Raw genomic sequence first — 18,635 nt, forward strand, 5'->3', positions numbered from 1 at the left:
ACACACAAACATCTCCCATGGCTGCGACGTATAGCCACAAGGCAGGAAAACAAAGACGGACGCACACGTTCATGCAAGTACTCTCACACACACACACACACACACACCTGTTCGGCGGTGCTGGTAACCAGGCCTTGGTTCAGCCTTAGGGCTTGCTTCTGGGAAAACCTCTGCGTCTGGTTGTTCCTCAAGAGGGCGCGTTGAATCTGTGACACACACACACACACACACACACACACACACACACACACACACACACACACACACACACACACACACACACACACACACACACACACACACACACACACACACACACACACACACACACACAGCGGGAGGGGATGAGTGTTTACAGAGCGCGACGAGCAGGTGAAAAGTCCATTTGCATGTTAATCCGCCGCCAAGGGAGAGACGCCTTAAACCCGAGGGGAATCCACTGAAACGGAAGCGGACCTGCTGAGAGGCTTCACCGCTGAGCAGGTGGCGCCGTCTCATTATCTTATGCAAAGGATAACAGTAGAAAAGTTATCTCCCCGAGGGATCGCACACCCTGTCAGAACCTCAGCACACCTCACCAGCTGGGAGCCAAGCGTTAAGCAACACGGCCGTAATTATGTTTGGATAGAATTACCTCGAGGCAGTCAAGACAGACAGAACCTCAGAGCGCGGCAGAGACGTGGAGAGTAGGACCCCAGTGTGGAGTAGACCCCTGTGATCGCTGCCAGGCGCGTTGCCCGACGCATACCACATCACACTGGTTTCACTACGGTTGACATGTTTGGTTGGTACGCTGAATGTTTGTCCCTCACAGCTAAGCAGAGGTCTTTTTTCGTCTGACATTTTCGAACCGGCGGTTGATAGGGGAAATGGGGACAGAATAAAACGACTCCTAGAGAAAGATCCCCCATGACGCGCTTAATCGTTTTACTCTTGGGAAGCATTGTAGTTTGGATGTGACCAGGAGATGTTTAACCAACCTTGGTGATGGCTTGTTCCATCTTCTCTGGAGCGCTGCGGTACGCTTGCGCCACGTCACTGAGGGGGAGGGGCATGTAGTGGATGGTGAAGTTACTGAGAGAGAGAGAGAGAGAGAGAGAGAGAGGGAGAGGGAGAGAGAGAGAGAGAGAGAGAGGGAGAAGGAGAGGGAGAGAGAGAGAGAGATTTGAAGGAGGAAAACAGGGGGTGAGAGAGAGGTGAGAAAATGGATGCAGAGAGACAGATGCGGAGAAATAGGGGGAGAGCGAGAGAGTCGGGGGGAGAGAGAGACATTTTAGATGCGTTCATGTTTAGACCTGCATTATTAATTACGTTTAAAAAAAGGGAACCGCAATTACCTGAGGGAGAAATCGATCGATACTCGAATCGTTTATTCGCCCTCCTGATTGCCAAACTCACTTTAAAACATGCACTGTGTGTATGCAAAGTGATTCATGCATACCCACACACATTGATGAACACGCACTTATACACACACTGAAGAAATCTTTCTGCCTTTGTCACACACGGTAACAAATACAGTCTCAAACACATAGTAAGAAATGAAGACACTTTCTCAAACACACTCGCATACGTTCGTTCTTACACACAAGGTAACAAATCCACACACACACACACACACACACACACACACACACACACACACACACACACACACACACACACACACACACACACACACACACACACACACACACACACACACACACACACACACACACACACACACACGCACACAAACGATGAGTTTGAGTGGCACATAGCATCAGAAGAGTGATGAAATGTGGTGTAACGCGGTGGACTCTGACAGCGCAGCTGTCACATCTGTGTGTGTAGAAGCTCATTTATCCGCTCATAAGGATGCTCGTCTCTAATCAGCGTAACAGAGACACAAACGCAAAGACCCGCTTAAAGCACATGCTGTGTGTGTGAATGTGTGTGTCTGTCTGTGTGTGTGTCTTTGTCTGTGTGTCTGTATGTCTGTGTCTCTGTCTGTCTGTCTGTGTGTCTGTCTGTGTGTCTTACTGTTCCAGGGCTCTGGCTACATCCTGAAGTCCCAGCACCGTGGTGTTGTTGCGATCCCATGTCACACTCCTTGCACAACAAGCGGGGAGAGAGAGATAGCGAGAGTCATTAGTTTGCCACTCTGTAGAAAAACAAACAAATCACTTACAGAGTGTACACACTCTCACACACACACCCTCCTTTAAAGTCTACACAAATAGATGTGCATATACACGCGCACACAGAACTGGGTCATTCAAAAAGGTACAGATGCCGAATTAGGCGGTTAGAAAATCGACACACGCATAGAACATTCCACCCACACACATCACCCACCCGCACTCTGCTTGTTTGGCCAAACCCCAATGTGTCCCTCTTTTCTTGTTGTCTTCTCTCCATCTCCGCCTCATTCCACCTCTCCTCCTCCACCTGCTGTCCCTCCTCCATCGCTCCTCTTCCACTCGCCCCCCCCCCTCAAACATCCTTCCATCTCTTCTCCACCAGTTCCTGTACTTCCACCATCACTCTTTTTCTACTCCTCCGCCTCCTGTGCCCCTTCCATCACCCCTTCTCTCCTCATCCACCCTCTGTACCTCCTCCACCTCATTGATCTCCTCCACCTCCTTCTACAGAGCCATCGGTCCATCCCATCATCCGTCACTCAATCTCCGTGTCTCCATCTACTATACCTCCTCCATCTCTCCTCGTCCACCTCTGCCATCCCTCCTCCCTCTCCTTCTCCTCCACTACGTGGACCACCTCCATCTTTCCACCTCCAGTACCTCCTCCGTCACTCCATCTCTCCCCCTCCGCCTCCTGTACCTTAATCACTGTTTGATGAGCCGATGCCACCTCTGTTGCAGCACATCATTTCCTCCTCGTTCTCCCTCTCCTCATCTCCTTCACCTATGAGTCCCCCCAGGGCTGAATAAAGTCCCCATCTTTCATCTTTACTTTAAATCTTCTTACACTCGCTCTCCCTCTCATGTCATCATCTCCACCCTCCCCGTCTTGCTGCTACAACCCCCCCCCCTCCCCCTCATTACTCACTCCGTTACCACGACAACGTCCTCGAACCAACCCCAGCGCCTCCTGCTCCCCTTTGACCCTTCTTTTCTCGTAAGCATCATCGTCATCGTGGTCATCATCGTCCCCCACGTCTATTCCCATTGGTTGTCTTCTTTCTCATTGAGATGAGCCGCAGTGGTGTTTTGATAACTAAGGGGACCTCTGCCAGTCCCCCTCGGGTACGCAGCTCATCTCTGTCCCCCACAACAATAGCCAATATCCTTGAGTTCCTATGCCTGCATTCCTTTACTCCACAGCCCTGTAGAGGAGAACACACCCACCCACGTCCCCCCCCCCCCCCCACACAACCCCACCCCTATTCCTCTATTATAACATTGGGGCCGTGCCAAATTATTTTTCCTTTGAAGCTGGTGCATCATGCCCTACCCATCCTGACTCAGAAAACACATACACACACACAATCACCTTCACACACAAGGACACACATGAAAGCATGTGAACACAGACACACACCCACACTCTGACAAGCACACACCACCTCACCTACCTACGCGCACGCACCAACACCCACCTCAGAGTCGTGTTGATCTGCAGGGCCTTGCTCAGCATCTTGGCCCCAGAGTCTTCCAGACAGTTCCCACTGAGATCGACCTTCCGCAGCCCGGCATTGGAGCCCAGGGCGTTCACCAGCACCGTGCCCCGCTGACGGAGCCTGGAGTCGGCCAGGGACAGGGACTGCAGGGCCTGGGAGAGGGGAGAGGGGAGGGTCTCAGTTTTAGGGGGATTGAAGAGACGGACAGTGGAGCAAAGAGAAAGTGAAGGAGAGTTGGCAAAAAGAGTGAGATGGACAGAGAGAAGGCAGTAAGGCTTGAGAGATAGAGGTGCATTGGCTGTGAATGTGTGCGTGCGTGTGCGTGTGCGTATGCGTGTGCGTGTGTGTGTGTTTTTCAAATACTGGGTTTAATATCCACAGTTGGGACTTCCGGGCCCATGAACAAGCTTTCGCACACGCCAAAGCTTAGTGTGTGTACATGGGCATGCACGCACATTTGAGAACGCTTGTGAGCTATCACCATCAAATGTGGTAAATAATTGAGCAAGCTACTTGTCATGCTGAATTTGCTTCTCAGAAAGCAGGCCGAATGAGATCGAGAGATACGGAGATGGTGAGAGAGAATGTGAGAGAGAGATAGTGAACGAGAGCGGTGGAGTGAGATAAAGAGAGTTTGGCCCTAAGGAGAGTTAGGAATACGGTGAAACTAAATGAATGATTCATCGTCCGCCTGCAGAGTCCATGGATGACTTAACAGGCGTGTCTGTTTGTGTGTCGCGCTCACCCCGTGCCTGTAGCCGCGTAAGAGAGTGAGCGAGCGAGCAAGAGAGAGAGAGAGAGCGAGAGAGAGAGCTTGTAGCTGAGTGAGAGAGAGCTTGTGGACGTGTGAAGGCGAAATACATGACAGTTGGATAGAGAGAGAGCGGGGAGAAACTGGAGGGAGAGAGGAGAGAGAGAGGAGCAAGTGAAAGTGAGAGAGTGACAGAGCGAGGAGATAAATCAATTGAATCTGTTGATGCTGTGCAAGTGTAATTATGTAAATTATAATTTGAGCAGGGCTCTACGAACTTAGTATGGGTGAAGGGTGTGTGTGTGTGTACTCACACAGTCCTCTTCCTGCACCAGGTGAACTAGTTTCTGCAGAATCTCGTCCAGCAACCTGAGAAGCAAATACATCGTCGTCTCTTCATCAGCACCATTATCCCGCCGGTCCAGCCTCATCTTCCTCAGTGTGAAACAAGGCCATCATTAAGCCTTCTCAACCACCATTAGTGATCATCATTACTACTTACATAACAGCTGCATCAGCACCGGGAGCCACTGCCTTCATTAACGACACACACACACACACACACACACACACACACACACACACACACACACACACACACACACACACACACACACACACACACACACACACACACCACACACACACACACACACACACACACACACACACACACACACACACACACACACACAGCATTTCCAACATCCCCCCCATAGATGGTGCTGTTCTTGCGTTTAGATTTCCGTGAAACAGATCCTCTTTAACGTTATAAACCAGCATCTAGCCCAGCCACCCACCGGCCCTTCACGTTGAAGTTCTTCCCCAGCAGCAGGTGCTTGAGCGAGGGGTGTCTGGAGAAGGACGGGAGGACCACCAGCATGTCCCCATCCAGCCCTACAGAGGAAGCACAGGATCACAACTTACTATTACCCTTCAATTAGTCAATGAGCAGACATTTATCCACGGAGCCTTGCAGTGACTTCAGATACAGGTTATTAAGGAGTAGGCCCGGGGTCAGCAGGTGATCTCACTCGAGGATGCAGACCTTGTGACCTCCAGTGTGACACCGATCTGAAATCACGAGAGCAGGTAGGGTTTGCGGCAGTGTACTCAAAGAAACCTACACATAAACACTGCAGCCATCGGGGATCAAACCCAGTACTTTGCGGCATGGGAGTCTAAAAACCTAACCCTTCCTCTATCCTGGACCAGAGACCACGTCGGACTTCCAATAAGGGTGTTCTCCACACACAGCAGGACCATGGAAGAGAAGGTACAGGGGATATCTCGCTACTCATTCTTCCTCCTCCTCCTCGTCTTCCAGTCCTAACTTCCCTTTGAGAACTGATAAGAGAGTGCAAGATTGGGAGGCATCAAAACTGAGACGTCTTACAGACGGAAGATCTGAGCGAGCCACGCCTGTCACTCACATCAGTGTCTCCATGCTTGCATCACCTTTTGATCTGCACCCCACCGCCCCGCCCCTACTTGTGTGCGTGTGGGGGGGGGGGGGGGGGATGGAGTGGGTTTAAGTGAAATGTAATGGAATACAATTCTCTCTGCCAAAAGATGAAAGCAATGTCAATGATCCAAGAGGATTAAGTGTTTTCTGTGCATGGTAATCCACAAATAATATGCACATAGGGGTGTGTGTGTGTGTGTGTGTGTGTGTGTGTGTGTGTGTGTGTGTGTGTGTGTGTGTGTGTGTGTGTGTGTGTGTGTGTGTGTGTGTGTGTGTGTGTACCGTTATCGGAAATGTCAAGGGTTGCAACGCAGGCAACACGAGGAAACAGTTCCTGGAGCACGCCGGCACCAGCTGACCTCAGCTGAACGAGAGACATAAACAGAGAGAGACAGACAGACAGACAGACAGACAGACAGAAATGGACAGAGACGGAGAGAGACACAGGGTCATAGTAATTGGCCACCAAGATAGGAACAGACATAACAGACACAGAAAGTCAGAGAACAGTGGAGCGTTCGCTCTCAGTATTATATTGAGATAGAGGGAGCATACCAGGGAGGAAAGAGAGTAGATAATATCAATACAGAGCGAGAGGGTTACCTTCATCTATAATATAGTATTAATATTAATATAGAGTGGGGAGAGGGTACCTCACAGCCGCTGATGTCCAGGTGGAGATCTGTAATGTGAGGGTTGTTGGATAGACCCAGGAACAGAGCTCTGGGACACACAAGAACAGGATAATACAATCAGAACAGACAGAGGAAGACAGAACAGGTAGAGTGAATGAAACCGTGAATGAAAGGGAACAGATAGAGTGAATGAAAGGGAACAGATAGAGTGAATATATATAGGAAGACAATAAGAGTAAAAATAGATAGTGAGAGAAGAGCGTCTGATAGAGGGCAGGAGGGAGGGGCAGAGAGGGAGGAGATGCAGGGCAATAAAGAGATGGTTGTTAATAAAACAAAAGGGAAATGAAAGAACTGGAGTGGAGGAGGAGGGAAAGGAGGGGGAGAGAATAGTCTCGCTCGGGGCCGGTGGAAATGTAACCAGAGGAAGGGAAGGAGAGCCAGACAAGAGAAACACAACCAGGCAATGCACAAAACAAGATGGCTGGCTGATATGAAGCACATGGGTCCTGCGTGAAATCAATCTGTTGTATTGTCATCCGTCAACATCCAATACGTACTTTGACTACGGGGGGGGGGGGGGGGGGGTATGTCTGATAAGGTACCACAAACATCATTTATAAGGGATTTAGAATATGAACACAAACGTAGAGAACATTTGCGCATTTTTGTCCCCGTAGATTTTATGGATCACACAATTTAGATAAGAGATTTAGAAAGAGATTTAGCCATATCTATCATCTGCTGATCCGTCGATATTCTGGTAAAAATACATTTTTCAATTTAATAACCCAATGTGCATTTTGAATTAAAGTAAAAGGAAAAAGGAACAAAATTTAAATGATTTCCCAAACCTGAGATTACGAAAAACAATACGAAAATGTTCTTAGTCTAACCTGCATATATTCACAGATCCACAAACCCAGACATAAACACAAACACACACTCGTATCATCTGCATCTGACTACACAGGCATCACCAGCCATTATCCAGGTGCCTCCAAACACAGAGAGCAGCACATCTGTGTACTTTGTCTTTTATTTCTATGCATTGTTTCTCATCCCATTGTGCTCCAATCACAGACGTCTGACACGAAGAGACGCATTCCGGAAGTTTGAACTCCTCCACCATCAACCACAGAACCAGCAGCTGTTCCTAGCACACAGACAACGCATCAACGCACCCACACACACAGCCCCACATCTGAATGAGATGCCCCCATATAACCTTGCCACAGCGAGAGGGAGATGGAGAGAGTGAGAGCCATTTCATTTTTAATTAGTCTATATCTATGCCTCTAATAGACAAAATACACACACACATTTAAATCCATACAGCGACCAATAGATATTTCTAAATATTTCTCTTGCATTTTTATTCTTATTCCCATTTCAATATTTTGTATCTTATTTTTGTCTGTATTTCTCTTTTTGTGCTTCGGCGATTTCAATGTACGTTTTAAACGCCATAAAGTGCCTTTGATTGAGAATTACTTTGCATCTAACCGCTTTGTGAGCAAACACTATACAAACCAGAGTTCATTGGAATGCGTTTATGTAAGATAAATAAGCATCAATAAATGAGTATTACACATCTGTAATTTGCTCATCTTTGATGCATGTGAAACCAGGCATTGAAGCTCAGAGAGATTACTGCTGTCAAATGCCGAGTGCTTGTAACTGAAGAAGCCATATTGAGTGTGTTAAACATGGACTTAGCATAGATTTCACATGATAACCTCGTAAAACAACATCAAACACTTAACCCTGCCATGAAAAGCCCTCAAAAAGGAACAAGGCTTAACAGAATTCCACCACACACACACACACACACACACACCTTCACCCAAAATAGATGCACAGAAACAAATTAAACAGAAAGTTGTCTACGTTTCCATAGAAACCTAGGATTAATAATGGCACTGTTTTGAGTGTGCAGCACAATGCCTTGCTTATTATCCAGGGCTAAACGAGGTGCTCCTAACGAGGTTGGGCTAACGAGGGCTTAACGAGCTGCTCTAATTAGAGAGGTACAACCCTGTGTTGCAGCTCTGCCTGTAGTGGAGAACACGGCTTTACCCTCCGTCCTTCCACCCCGCACTATCCCTTATTTAACCGCCTTCACAAACGGCAGTTACTCAACGCGTTCCAAAGAGACGCTGCCTCCATAGTAAATAGGTTTCATCTGGAACACGGTCTGAATGAATGGAAAACAAAAATAGATGACAGCGTGTCATGGTTCAACTGGCTTCAATCATCAGAGACAAAGTTACTTTTGATTTCTAGATCACTTGATGTTAATCTGATTTGACCGACATCTATAATTGGATAGTTCCTTTCATTATTGTACTTTTGTTGTACCACTAAAGATACAATGATGAAATGCCAAAACATTTGCATTTAGGGCATTTAGCAGACGCTTTTGTCCAAAGCAACCTACAACCATTCATAAAAACATTTACACACCGACAGCGTGCCGTTGTCAACCATGCAAGGAGACAGACAGCTCGTCGGGAGCAGTTAGGGTGAGGTGTCTGGTTCAGGGATACCGACACACAGCTAGGAGGAGCCGGGGATCTAACTAATAACCTTCCGGTTACAAGTCAAACCGCTGGGCCTCCTGAACTACTGCCCCCCCTACTCGTTGGCATGGGATTGACCTGCCCCAGAGGCAGTAAAAAAACCCACCCTGCCATGCTCTACCAGCTGAGCTACGCAGGATGTATGGAGTCAGAACAGTCTCATTATTAATGAATGCACAGAGAAGGATTCACAAATGTATTTTGTGATTTATATATAAATGACTCTCTTCTCACAAATACATTTCAATGCACACACAAATGGATATCGGCATGTATAAATGTAAAATAAATCCATAAACAAAAATAAGTTTCACAAACATATTTCTGATCCACACACAAATATGTCTTGTTTTAAATAAAGGTAATATAAATCCATAAATATATTAATTTAAAAAAGATTTGCAATTTTCATCAAAAATGTATTTGGATGTTGTTACATTTATGTACAAACTGTTCAACTTGAATTTACAAGACGCTTTTCATTTGTGAGCTTGTTTGCATTTGTGTGTGAAACTGTCTGCATTTATGTGTGGATTTTTGAGACTCTCCTGACGTCGCTAGATTCACAAATGCATTTTTTTCAACAAGGAAGTCTCTGTAGCCAATGAGATGCCTCCCTCGTTTTCAGTCAACCACATGACTGCTGTGACTGGGTTTTTACGTCGGTGCCGTTTACTACTTTAACGGCACCGATAATCCCAAAACCCAGTCGAAATTAGATGGAAAAAGTGTCGTGAAGCAGCATTTACTTCTTCACCACCTAGAGATTGTTATGTACGATCATTCAAAAAACCATGTTCTTTCCGATAGAGTAGACATTTGACAGAGAACCGGGAGGCTCGGAGGCTGGACTCAGAGGTCGGAACTGCAGCCATGTGATTGGCTGAAAATGAGGGAGGCATCTGATTGGCTACAGAGAGTTCCTTGTTGAAAAAAATGCATTTTTGAATCTAGCGACGTCAGGAGAGTCTCAAAAATCCACACATAAATGCAGACAGTTTCACACACAAATGCAAACAAGCTCACAAATGAAAAGCGTCTTGTAAATTCAAGTTTAACAGTTTGTACATAAATAACAACATCCAAATACATTTTTGATGAAAATTGCAAATCTTTTTTAAATTAATATATTTATGGATTTATATAACCTTTATTTAAAACAAGACATATTTGTGTGTGGATCAGAAATATGTTTGTGAAACTTATTTTTGTTTATGGATTTATTTTACATTTATACATGCCGATATCCATTTGTGTGTGCATTGAAATGTATTTGTGAGAAGAGAGTAATTTATATATAAATCACAAAATACATTTGTGAATCCTTCTCTGTGCATTCATTAATAATGAGACTGTTCTGACTCCATAAGGATGTGCTGAGGAGCACAAAAATCTATAAATGCACAAATACAAATCTATTAAAATTAATAAATAAAACATAATTATGAATTTCAAGTTGATCCAAAAATGAATAAAACCGAGTAAGTCAAAATATGAATAAACCAAAAGTATGAAGAAATGAATGAATAAATAAAAATTCTATAAACAAAAAATGTGAATTAAACTAAATACCAGTATGAATAATATGATTTGAAAAAAGCCAAAACACAAATTACAAAGACAAACACGTGAGGCCCCCATCCTGCCCCACTAGCCAAGGCCAACCAGTGTGGTCTAATCCTGGACCAGGACCTTAGCTGGTCCCATTTAGACAAGGACCTGAAGTGGTCCCATTTAGACCAGAACCTGAAGCGGTCTCATATAGACCATGACCTGAAGCGGTCTTATTTAGACCAGGACCTGAAGCGGTCTCATTTAGACCAGGACCTGAAGCGGTCTCATTTAGACCAGGACCTGAAGCGGTCTCCTGTGGACCAGGATCTCAAGTGCTCTCCTGTAAACAAGGACCTGAATTGTTCTCATGTGGACCAGGATCTTAAGTGGTCTCACGTGGACCAGGACGTGAAGTGGTCTGGGACCGGACTCACCTTAGGGAGTCTGGGGGCACCTTCATGGAGGCCAGGCTGACGTGGGTCAGGCTGAAGGCGGAGCTGAAGAACTGGCGGAAGGTGGGCAGGGAGTCCCTGGCTCTCCTGGGAGAGAGAGGAGAGAAAGGAGAACAAGGTGGGTGAGGGATGGATGGGGAGCTGGACCAAGGTGGAAACCCACCTTTGATACAAAATGTACATAACGTTTGACCACCGACAATGAGCCTTTTTTTAATCAACATAAAGTGGATGAATTCCTCCAGTCCTGCCTGGAATAGTAAAAACTATTTATTGTCATTTCTTTCCAGAGAAGATGACAATTATTTGTGACATGATGAGCAGACCTTCCTGTTTGGCTGTGAGTGAGAAGGTATGCAATTTATACAGCATTTTAAAGCATAGACGGCGATAGGAAAGATATTAAATTCAATTTCAGGTAAACCAGAAGAGACGTGAGAGAGCAGAGAGAGGCAAAATAAAGGATAAAGCTGAGGACAACAGACACCAAAAGATGAAACGCAACAACAGAGAGAGGAAATAAGATAGGATGGAATACAGTGAGGGAGGGAGGGAGGGAGGGAGAATGCAGGTAATTGTACAATTTCGATGGCGGTAAAGCCATTCGAATTGATTTGGATTGAGAAACAGAGCGAGAGACAGATTTCCTTTCGTGTGAAGGGCACACACACACACACACACACACACACACACACACACACACACACACACACACACACACACACACACACACACACACACACACACACACACACACACACACACACACACACACGTATGTCCTTCACAAGAAAGGAAAGCTTTGTATATATGTGGGTATATATAAAACAGACTACTTCGAACAAAAGCGAGCGAGGAATAACAAGACAGGAAATAATAAAGTCAGGCCTGAGAGATCCAGAGAGAGAGAATTACAATATGAGGGAAAGGTTAAGAGACAAACGAAAAGCAGGAGTTGGTAATGAAGGATGAATGAAACGAAAGGACGTAAACCGAGACACAGAGAGACAGAGAGAGAGAGACAGACAAAGAGAGCGACAGAGAGAGAGACCGAGAGAGACAGCTGTTCAGGGCGAGGGCAGATGGCTACGGAGCATGTCATTCAGCTGGGATCAGACCAGGCCGGCAGTGAGAAGGCATGAGGACCGTCCAGGAGCAAGGTAGAAGCTCACACTCAGCAGTAATCTCGGCCAGCCGCCACTGCGGTCCTCCCAGCCCAGGGAAATAAGGACATGGAACGGTGTGTGCAAGTGTGTGTGTGTTTGTGTTTGGGGGTGAAAGTTTGCAAGCATTCGTGTATATTAAAAATGTTGTGCAATTGTGTGTCCCCGTCTAAACGTGCAACTATGACAGGCGGCATTTGTAATATTTTGTCTGTGTGCATGTGTGTCTGTATCTGCTTGTGCGTGCGTTAAAGCCTGCGGCGTCGCAGCAGAGGAGCGACTTGTTGTGGTTGTGTAGGACAGCAGTAATCCAGTTCAGGGGGTTCTGAACTGTGTTTAACACTCCTTAGCAACCAGAACCACAACTCTGCACACACCCCTCCCTCTCTCCCTCTCCTCTTCCCTCCCCCTCAGTCCCCCTATCTAGGACTAAAGCACAAATAATTCATCAAAGCAAAGAGTGGTGTTTAGAGGGCCGAAGGAGAGGCGAACCAGGAGGAAGGGAGAAGATGAGAGAGAGAGGAGCAAGGGAGAGAGGAGAGGAAAAGAGGAGATGAGATGAAAAAGACGCAGAAATCAGAGGAAAGGAGAGGAAAGGAGAGAGAGAGGAGAGAGAGAGGAGAGAGCGGCGGCAGAAACTATTCAGCATAAACCCTAGTACTTTTCTACGAGCAGGACACTCGCGCCGTCCCACGGGGGAAAACGCTGTTGACCAACAGCTGAACCACTTCTGTGTAATCCTGTGTTTCCCCCGCCGTCAGATTTCGTCTGACGAGTTCATCCTGCATCTCCGTCTCCCTCGCTCGCTCTGTGATTGTGTCCTCATTTACACGGCCCCCTGCATTACATTACATTATATTACTCTGTGATCATCATCCAAACACCACTTTGATGGCCGACGCAGAGAGAAAGCGGGGGCCACGGGTCGAATAGCAATAAGGCGCCTCCTGAAAACAGAGTCAACTACAAAGGCAGGACACCTTTGATCGGTGTCAGGTTGGGCCGTAGGTCGGCCAGGGTGAAGTCGAGTTAATGTTAAAGAACTTCCCGCTGCAACAAACGAATGAACAAATTATATCCTTGTTAACAGCATTAAGTCACAAGCGACCGATTGTTCTTAATCGACTCAAGCAGTTTACGTTAATGATCGCTCTCTATGTATTTCTATTCAAGTCTCTCATCTTAATCATTTTTCTTCCATGAATGGGCACTGGTTTTATTATTATACTTTTGGATAACTGTGAATGGAGTAAATGGCTGCAGTAGAAGTGCCACAGAGCAGTCGTAGTAATATAAATAAGGCACAGCACATGAATTGTGTGTTGTGCAGGTCCAGCTAATAGACCTTCTGTTCTCCTCTCCAATTAACCCGCCGTCTCCCCCCTGGGGGAGTCCTTCCCTGCCCTTTAGAGTGCGGCGGGTTAAGGGGACGCCATAAAATGTGGCCTGCCAAGCCCTTTCAGACGGTTACTGTTCATAAGAGCCAAAACAATAAAATGTACTTGACCTTTAAAACTGTGGGCTCACTGCTAGCCTGTTGATGTGATAAGATGCTGCTAAAGAGGCGCAGCTTGTTAGTATTTGGTGGCGACTTCTTCACATATTCCAAGACAGGATGAATATCTGCAGCCACTGCTAGCCTCCGTGGATGGAAATGTTTGTTAACCAACATGCTATTTACTCTTTAGGTCATTAGAAGCTAACGGACTAAAGAGTTAATAGCATGTTGGTCGATAACGCATCATGCTAGGTCTCGCTGGCGTCGATGAGGGAGGGCAATTCCTCGCCCTGGGAACCAATCAGATAGGATGTTAAATCGAACCTGCGATTGTATTGTGTGGACTACCACATCACAGAAACACACAATGACAGACAGCGGCGCAGTGTATGTTTTCCCGTCACAATAGAGGAGAGGAATGGCGAGCCAGAGGCGCTGAGAGTCTGACTCCCAGGCCACCGATTAACCTTCTGCTCTCTAGGTCACATGTTCATATGATCCGACTGACGTGGCTTCTGCTGTCATCCCACACGCCACAACATACCAACACACACACACACACACACACACACACACACACACACACACACACACACACACACACACACACACACACACACACACACACACACACACACACACACACACACACACACACACACACAAAATGTCCTGTATGACAGGACAGAAGAACAATGCTACACACACAGAAACACACAGACACATTAATGTCAACCAGCCTATGTTCAAACTGACTAATAATACAGACGCAGACACTTCCTGTCATGACCCTAACCCTGCCATCGCAGAAAAACACAGCTCAACTGACGACAAACAAAATGTCTCTCTCTTACATGACAACAAAGCGCTCACTGTCATCACGTGGCTTCGCTCGGTCACTCACACACATACACACACCCGAACACACGCACACCCCGTCACTGCCTTGGGTCCATCTGGTCATCCATACGCGCTTTGATGAACCTGCACTCGTGTCTGTTGACACCTCCATGTGACAGAGCGTGTGCGTGTGTGCGTGCGTGCTTGTCTTAACGGTCCAGCCGCACCTAGAGAGAAGGGGCGCTTGCTACTCGAAGATATAAATCCGGCGGGAGAGAGTGAATGACGATGGGAGGCAGGGAGAGACAGGGGAGGGGGGGCGTTACACTACTCAAATTAATGAGGATAGGGGAGAGAGAGGCGAAGGTGAGAGAGAAAAAGAGAGGTGGGGACTGGAGGAAGAAAAGGGAGGTGGAGGGGGGAGGGAGAGTTAATAAGTAAGAAAGACGGGAGGGAGGGGATGAAGAGAGACAGGTGGAGAAGGAGAGAGAGAGAGAGAGAGAGAGAGAGAGGGTATGGAGAGCGATAGAGGGACGGAGGGGAGAGGAACCGACGGAGACGTGTGAAGGATGAAAAGGACGGAGGAGGAGAGGGGGTGGAGGGCGGAGGGGGGCATAGGAGGAGGTGGAGAAGGAGGGAAGGGTAAATCAAGAGAGATAAAGAATAATCAATGGAATAGAAGGGTGCAAGTGAAGAGAAGGAAAACGATAAGGGAGGGAGCAATAAAAGAGGGATACAAAAGGGTGGAGAGAGGAGAGAGAGATGATGAAGAGGAAGAGAGCGATGAGGAAAATAGGTGAAGAACTGGGTGAAGGTCTTTCTAAGAGTAGCAGAATAATTGGGGAAGACAAAAAACGGAATTGGGGGAAAAGGAGACGTGTATAGAGAGCTATAACAAAGGGAGAGAGAGAAATATTATAAATTGGGCGAACGAGCGAGAGGGGGGTGGTGAGAGAGAATATCAGAGGAGAGAGAGAAAAACGTAAGATAAATAGGGTTGAAGAATGAGGTGGCATGAGTGAGAGAGAAGATGAGACAGGAGGGAGAGATAGAGGGCAAGCAAGAGCGAAAGAGAGTGAGAAGGAGGGTCGGAGATTGGAAGGAGACAGAGGATGAGCAAGGAGAGCGAGATGGAGATCAAGTGAGAGAGTTAGAGACAAAGGGAGGGAGGGAGGGAGGGAGGGAGGGAGGAGACAGAGGGCGGGCGAGGAGGGAGGCTGGCTCCTGATGCCTGGGGATTGGAACAATAATTTGCTGGTGAAATTAGTCTCATTTTTCACCAACTTTCCCTGTGTAATGTAAGTAATGTCCTGGTGGAGCCCTGCTGGGGGGAGCTGGAGTCCAGAGAGACCCCACAGCACCAGCACTCGCACTACGCCTGCCTGGTGAACAGACACACATACTGGAGATGGTTCCACAGAGTGTCTTTTCCACAAACAAATATGTCTAAGCCCACTAAAACACACACACACACACACCAGAGACATCCCCCCCCCCCCCACACACACACACACACACAGCTAGACAGATAATCACATTCAAATACACACAGCTAAACAAATCATCACCAACACAAATTACCGAGACAATCAAATACACACACACACACATACACACCTTGATCATTACAAACTCGCCTGCCCAAATGAGTGTGTACACATAGTCGCACACACATAATTAAAGTAAACGCACACATGCAGGCAGGCAAATGCACAAACACCCGCCCACACAATAGTGCACCGAGAGCGCTTGGGGTCCTCAGATTTCACTAATGTGACAAACAGATGTGAACATTAGTGTGCACACACACACACACACACACACACACACACACACACACACACACACACACACACACACACACACACACACACACACACACACACACACACACACACACACACACACACACACACACACACACACACGAAGACACACACGAAGACACACACGAAGACAGGGGTAATATTAGCGTTAGTGAGGACCGGGGCTAAGCACTAGTCTAGGAGGGGAAATAAATGAGGACAATAGCAGCATCTCCAGAGAGAGCTCCTCTCTCTCTCTCCTCCACCAATGGGAAACCTCCAGAGGTTCCGAGGGGTGTAGCCCCAGACAGGATATTATATTGTTTTACGGTCCATCTGCGACCCCTCTGATACATGGGGATTCATATGTGAAGTGGGGGAGGAGATGCTGGAGGTGGAGGTGGGAGAGGAGCTGGTGGCGGGGGAAGTGGAGGTGGGGGAGGCATGGTGGAGGAGTAGATGGTGGAGGCGATAGTGGAGGAGGCGGAGGAGGTGCAGGGGATGTGGTGGAGGATAGAGGAGCTGGAGGGAGGTGGAGGCGTGATGATGGTGGAGAAGGTAGTGGAGTTTAAGTGGGTAGGCGTTGGAGTAAGTCCCAAGAGGAGCAGAGGTGAGGAGGGTGGTGGAGGAAGTAAGAGGAGGTAGTGGTGGAGGTGGAGGTGGAGGTGGGAGGAGATGGAGGCGGTGAACACCCACCTGTGGGAGAAGGTGTTTTTGGACAGGTTCAGGTAGGAGAGGTCCGCACAGCAGCCCCGCAGGAGAGCCCCGAACAACTGGGAGAGAGAGAGAGTGGAAGAGAGAGGTAGAGAGGGGGTGAGAAACACAGAGAGAGAGGGGGTGAGAAAGAGGTGGAGAAAGAGAGGTGATGGAGAGGGAGGTAGTGAGAGAGAGAGTGGGGAGGGAGAGGTATAGAGGGGGTGTGAGAGAGGTAGAGAGAGGGGGAAGAGAGGAGACAGAGAGAGGGAGACGGATGGGCAGAGAGGTAGTGAGAACGAGTGAGGATAGAGAGAGGAGATACATTATTTTTCGTACTTTCGAGACTTATTTAATTACATATACATCTTTTATGTTGAGTTTTAAATTTCTACATGCTCCGGCAATGTAGGTTCCCATGCCAACAAAGGCCTTTGAACTAGAGAGGGAGCGAGAGAGCAAGAGCGAGAGAGAGCGAGCGTCGAGTTTCCACATTTACTTTGGCTCTCATACATTAGTGAAAAGATTACGGCATCAATTTCTTCAAACACAAATGCGATATTGAACAACCACACGGGTAATATGATGGATTAGCTTCTTACTTGGCAACGCTACTCAAATTACATGAATCAGTCGTAATACATCATTCTCAAAATAGCCTTATCAAGTAAACACCAACCCCCCTCCCACCTCTTCATCCTCCCGGACCAGCAGTAAAAGGGCAGCGAGGACTTGAAAAGGATTTGAGCTTAAGGCGCAAATCTTCTTCAGCCTAGAGGTGGAGGGGGGCGCTATAAGGCAAGCCATGCCCCCCGGCCGAGGCCTCAAGCTCCAGTCAGCAGGCACCGCTTTAAAACCCATTGCTAGTACCATGTGCCCTTGAGCTAGGCACCAGGAACCACACACAGAGCCCCCCCCCCCCCCCTCATATCTCTTTGTGGAGGCCATCAAGCCGCTTAGAGGGAAAACCATACAGCCCGTGTGAGCAGGTCTCAGCTCACTAAGAACATAATGGACTTCCGGCCGACTTCTGGCGAAGGCCATCTTCAATGAGATTCAGGGGAGGGGGAGGAGGTAGTTTACCTTGTGAGGCATCTGGATTCTCAAGATCAAACTGTGCGCCAAACTGTCACACAATCATTCCTGCCAGGCTTCGAGTTATGTACTGCGGGCCAATCATCGAGCGACGTGATCTATGATGCGTGATGGATGCTGATAGACAGATGGTTCAGCCAATCATGTGCCAAGTATTTTAGGAAAGGGCCCACCCCTTTCCAAACAGTTTCCAAGGACGACTTCACAGATGGTTCTGCGTTCCAAAGCATCTGGCGTGCCTGGTTGAGGGGTGTGGCCGGGACGGTTCATTCATTTCATATGAGATGGCTTATTGAGGTGCACTGGGTCAACGTTGGCGCTTTAACAATTCAGAGGAGTCATTTATTGCGTCGGCTTAATCTGATGGGTGCTCGCGATTCGTTGGCAAATGTCACACTTTAACACACTGACCTCTCTTTATAAATGTCACGGCGGCGACACTAAAATCGGGGGGGGTTGGAAGACTTTCAACTAACC

General features: G+C 47.4%; 1 protein-coding gene across 1 annotated transcript in view; it reads right to left on the bottom strand.

The window, feature by feature from the left end:
• The window catches only part of carmil3 (capping protein regulator and myosin 1 linker 3), a 66,910-nt gene that overhangs the window by 21,323 nt on the left and 26,952 nt on the right, over positions 1-18,635 (bottom strand). The window contains exons 14-23 of the mRNA XM_056596332.1: positions 17,067-17,143; positions 11,047-11,151; positions 6,495-6,564; positions 6,124-6,205; positions 5,177-5,273; positions 4,691-4,745; positions 3,605-3,777; positions 2,026-2,094; positions 981-1,074; positions 108-206 (exon numbers count right to left, since the gene is read on the bottom strand). Coding sequence (XP_056452307.1) covers positions 108-206; positions 981-1,074; positions 2,026-2,094; positions 3,605-3,777; positions 4,691-4,745; positions 5,177-5,273; positions 6,124-6,205; positions 6,495-6,564; positions 11,047-11,151; positions 17,067-17,143 — 921 coding nt within the window. The remainder of the gene's footprint in view (positions 1-107; positions 207-980; positions 1,075-2,025; positions 2,095-3,604; positions 3,778-4,690; positions 4,746-5,176; positions 5,274-6,123; positions 6,206-6,494; positions 6,565-11,046; positions 11,152-17,066; positions 17,144-18,635) is intronic.

This window comes from Gadus chalcogrammus, chromosome 8 (genome assembly GCF_026213295.1).
Source record: "Gadus chalcogrammus isolate NIFS_2021 chromosome 8, NIFS_Gcha_1.0, whole genome shotgun sequence".
NCBI lineage: Eukaryota > Metazoa > Chordata > Actinopteri > Gadiformes > Gadidae > Gadus > Gadus chalcogrammus.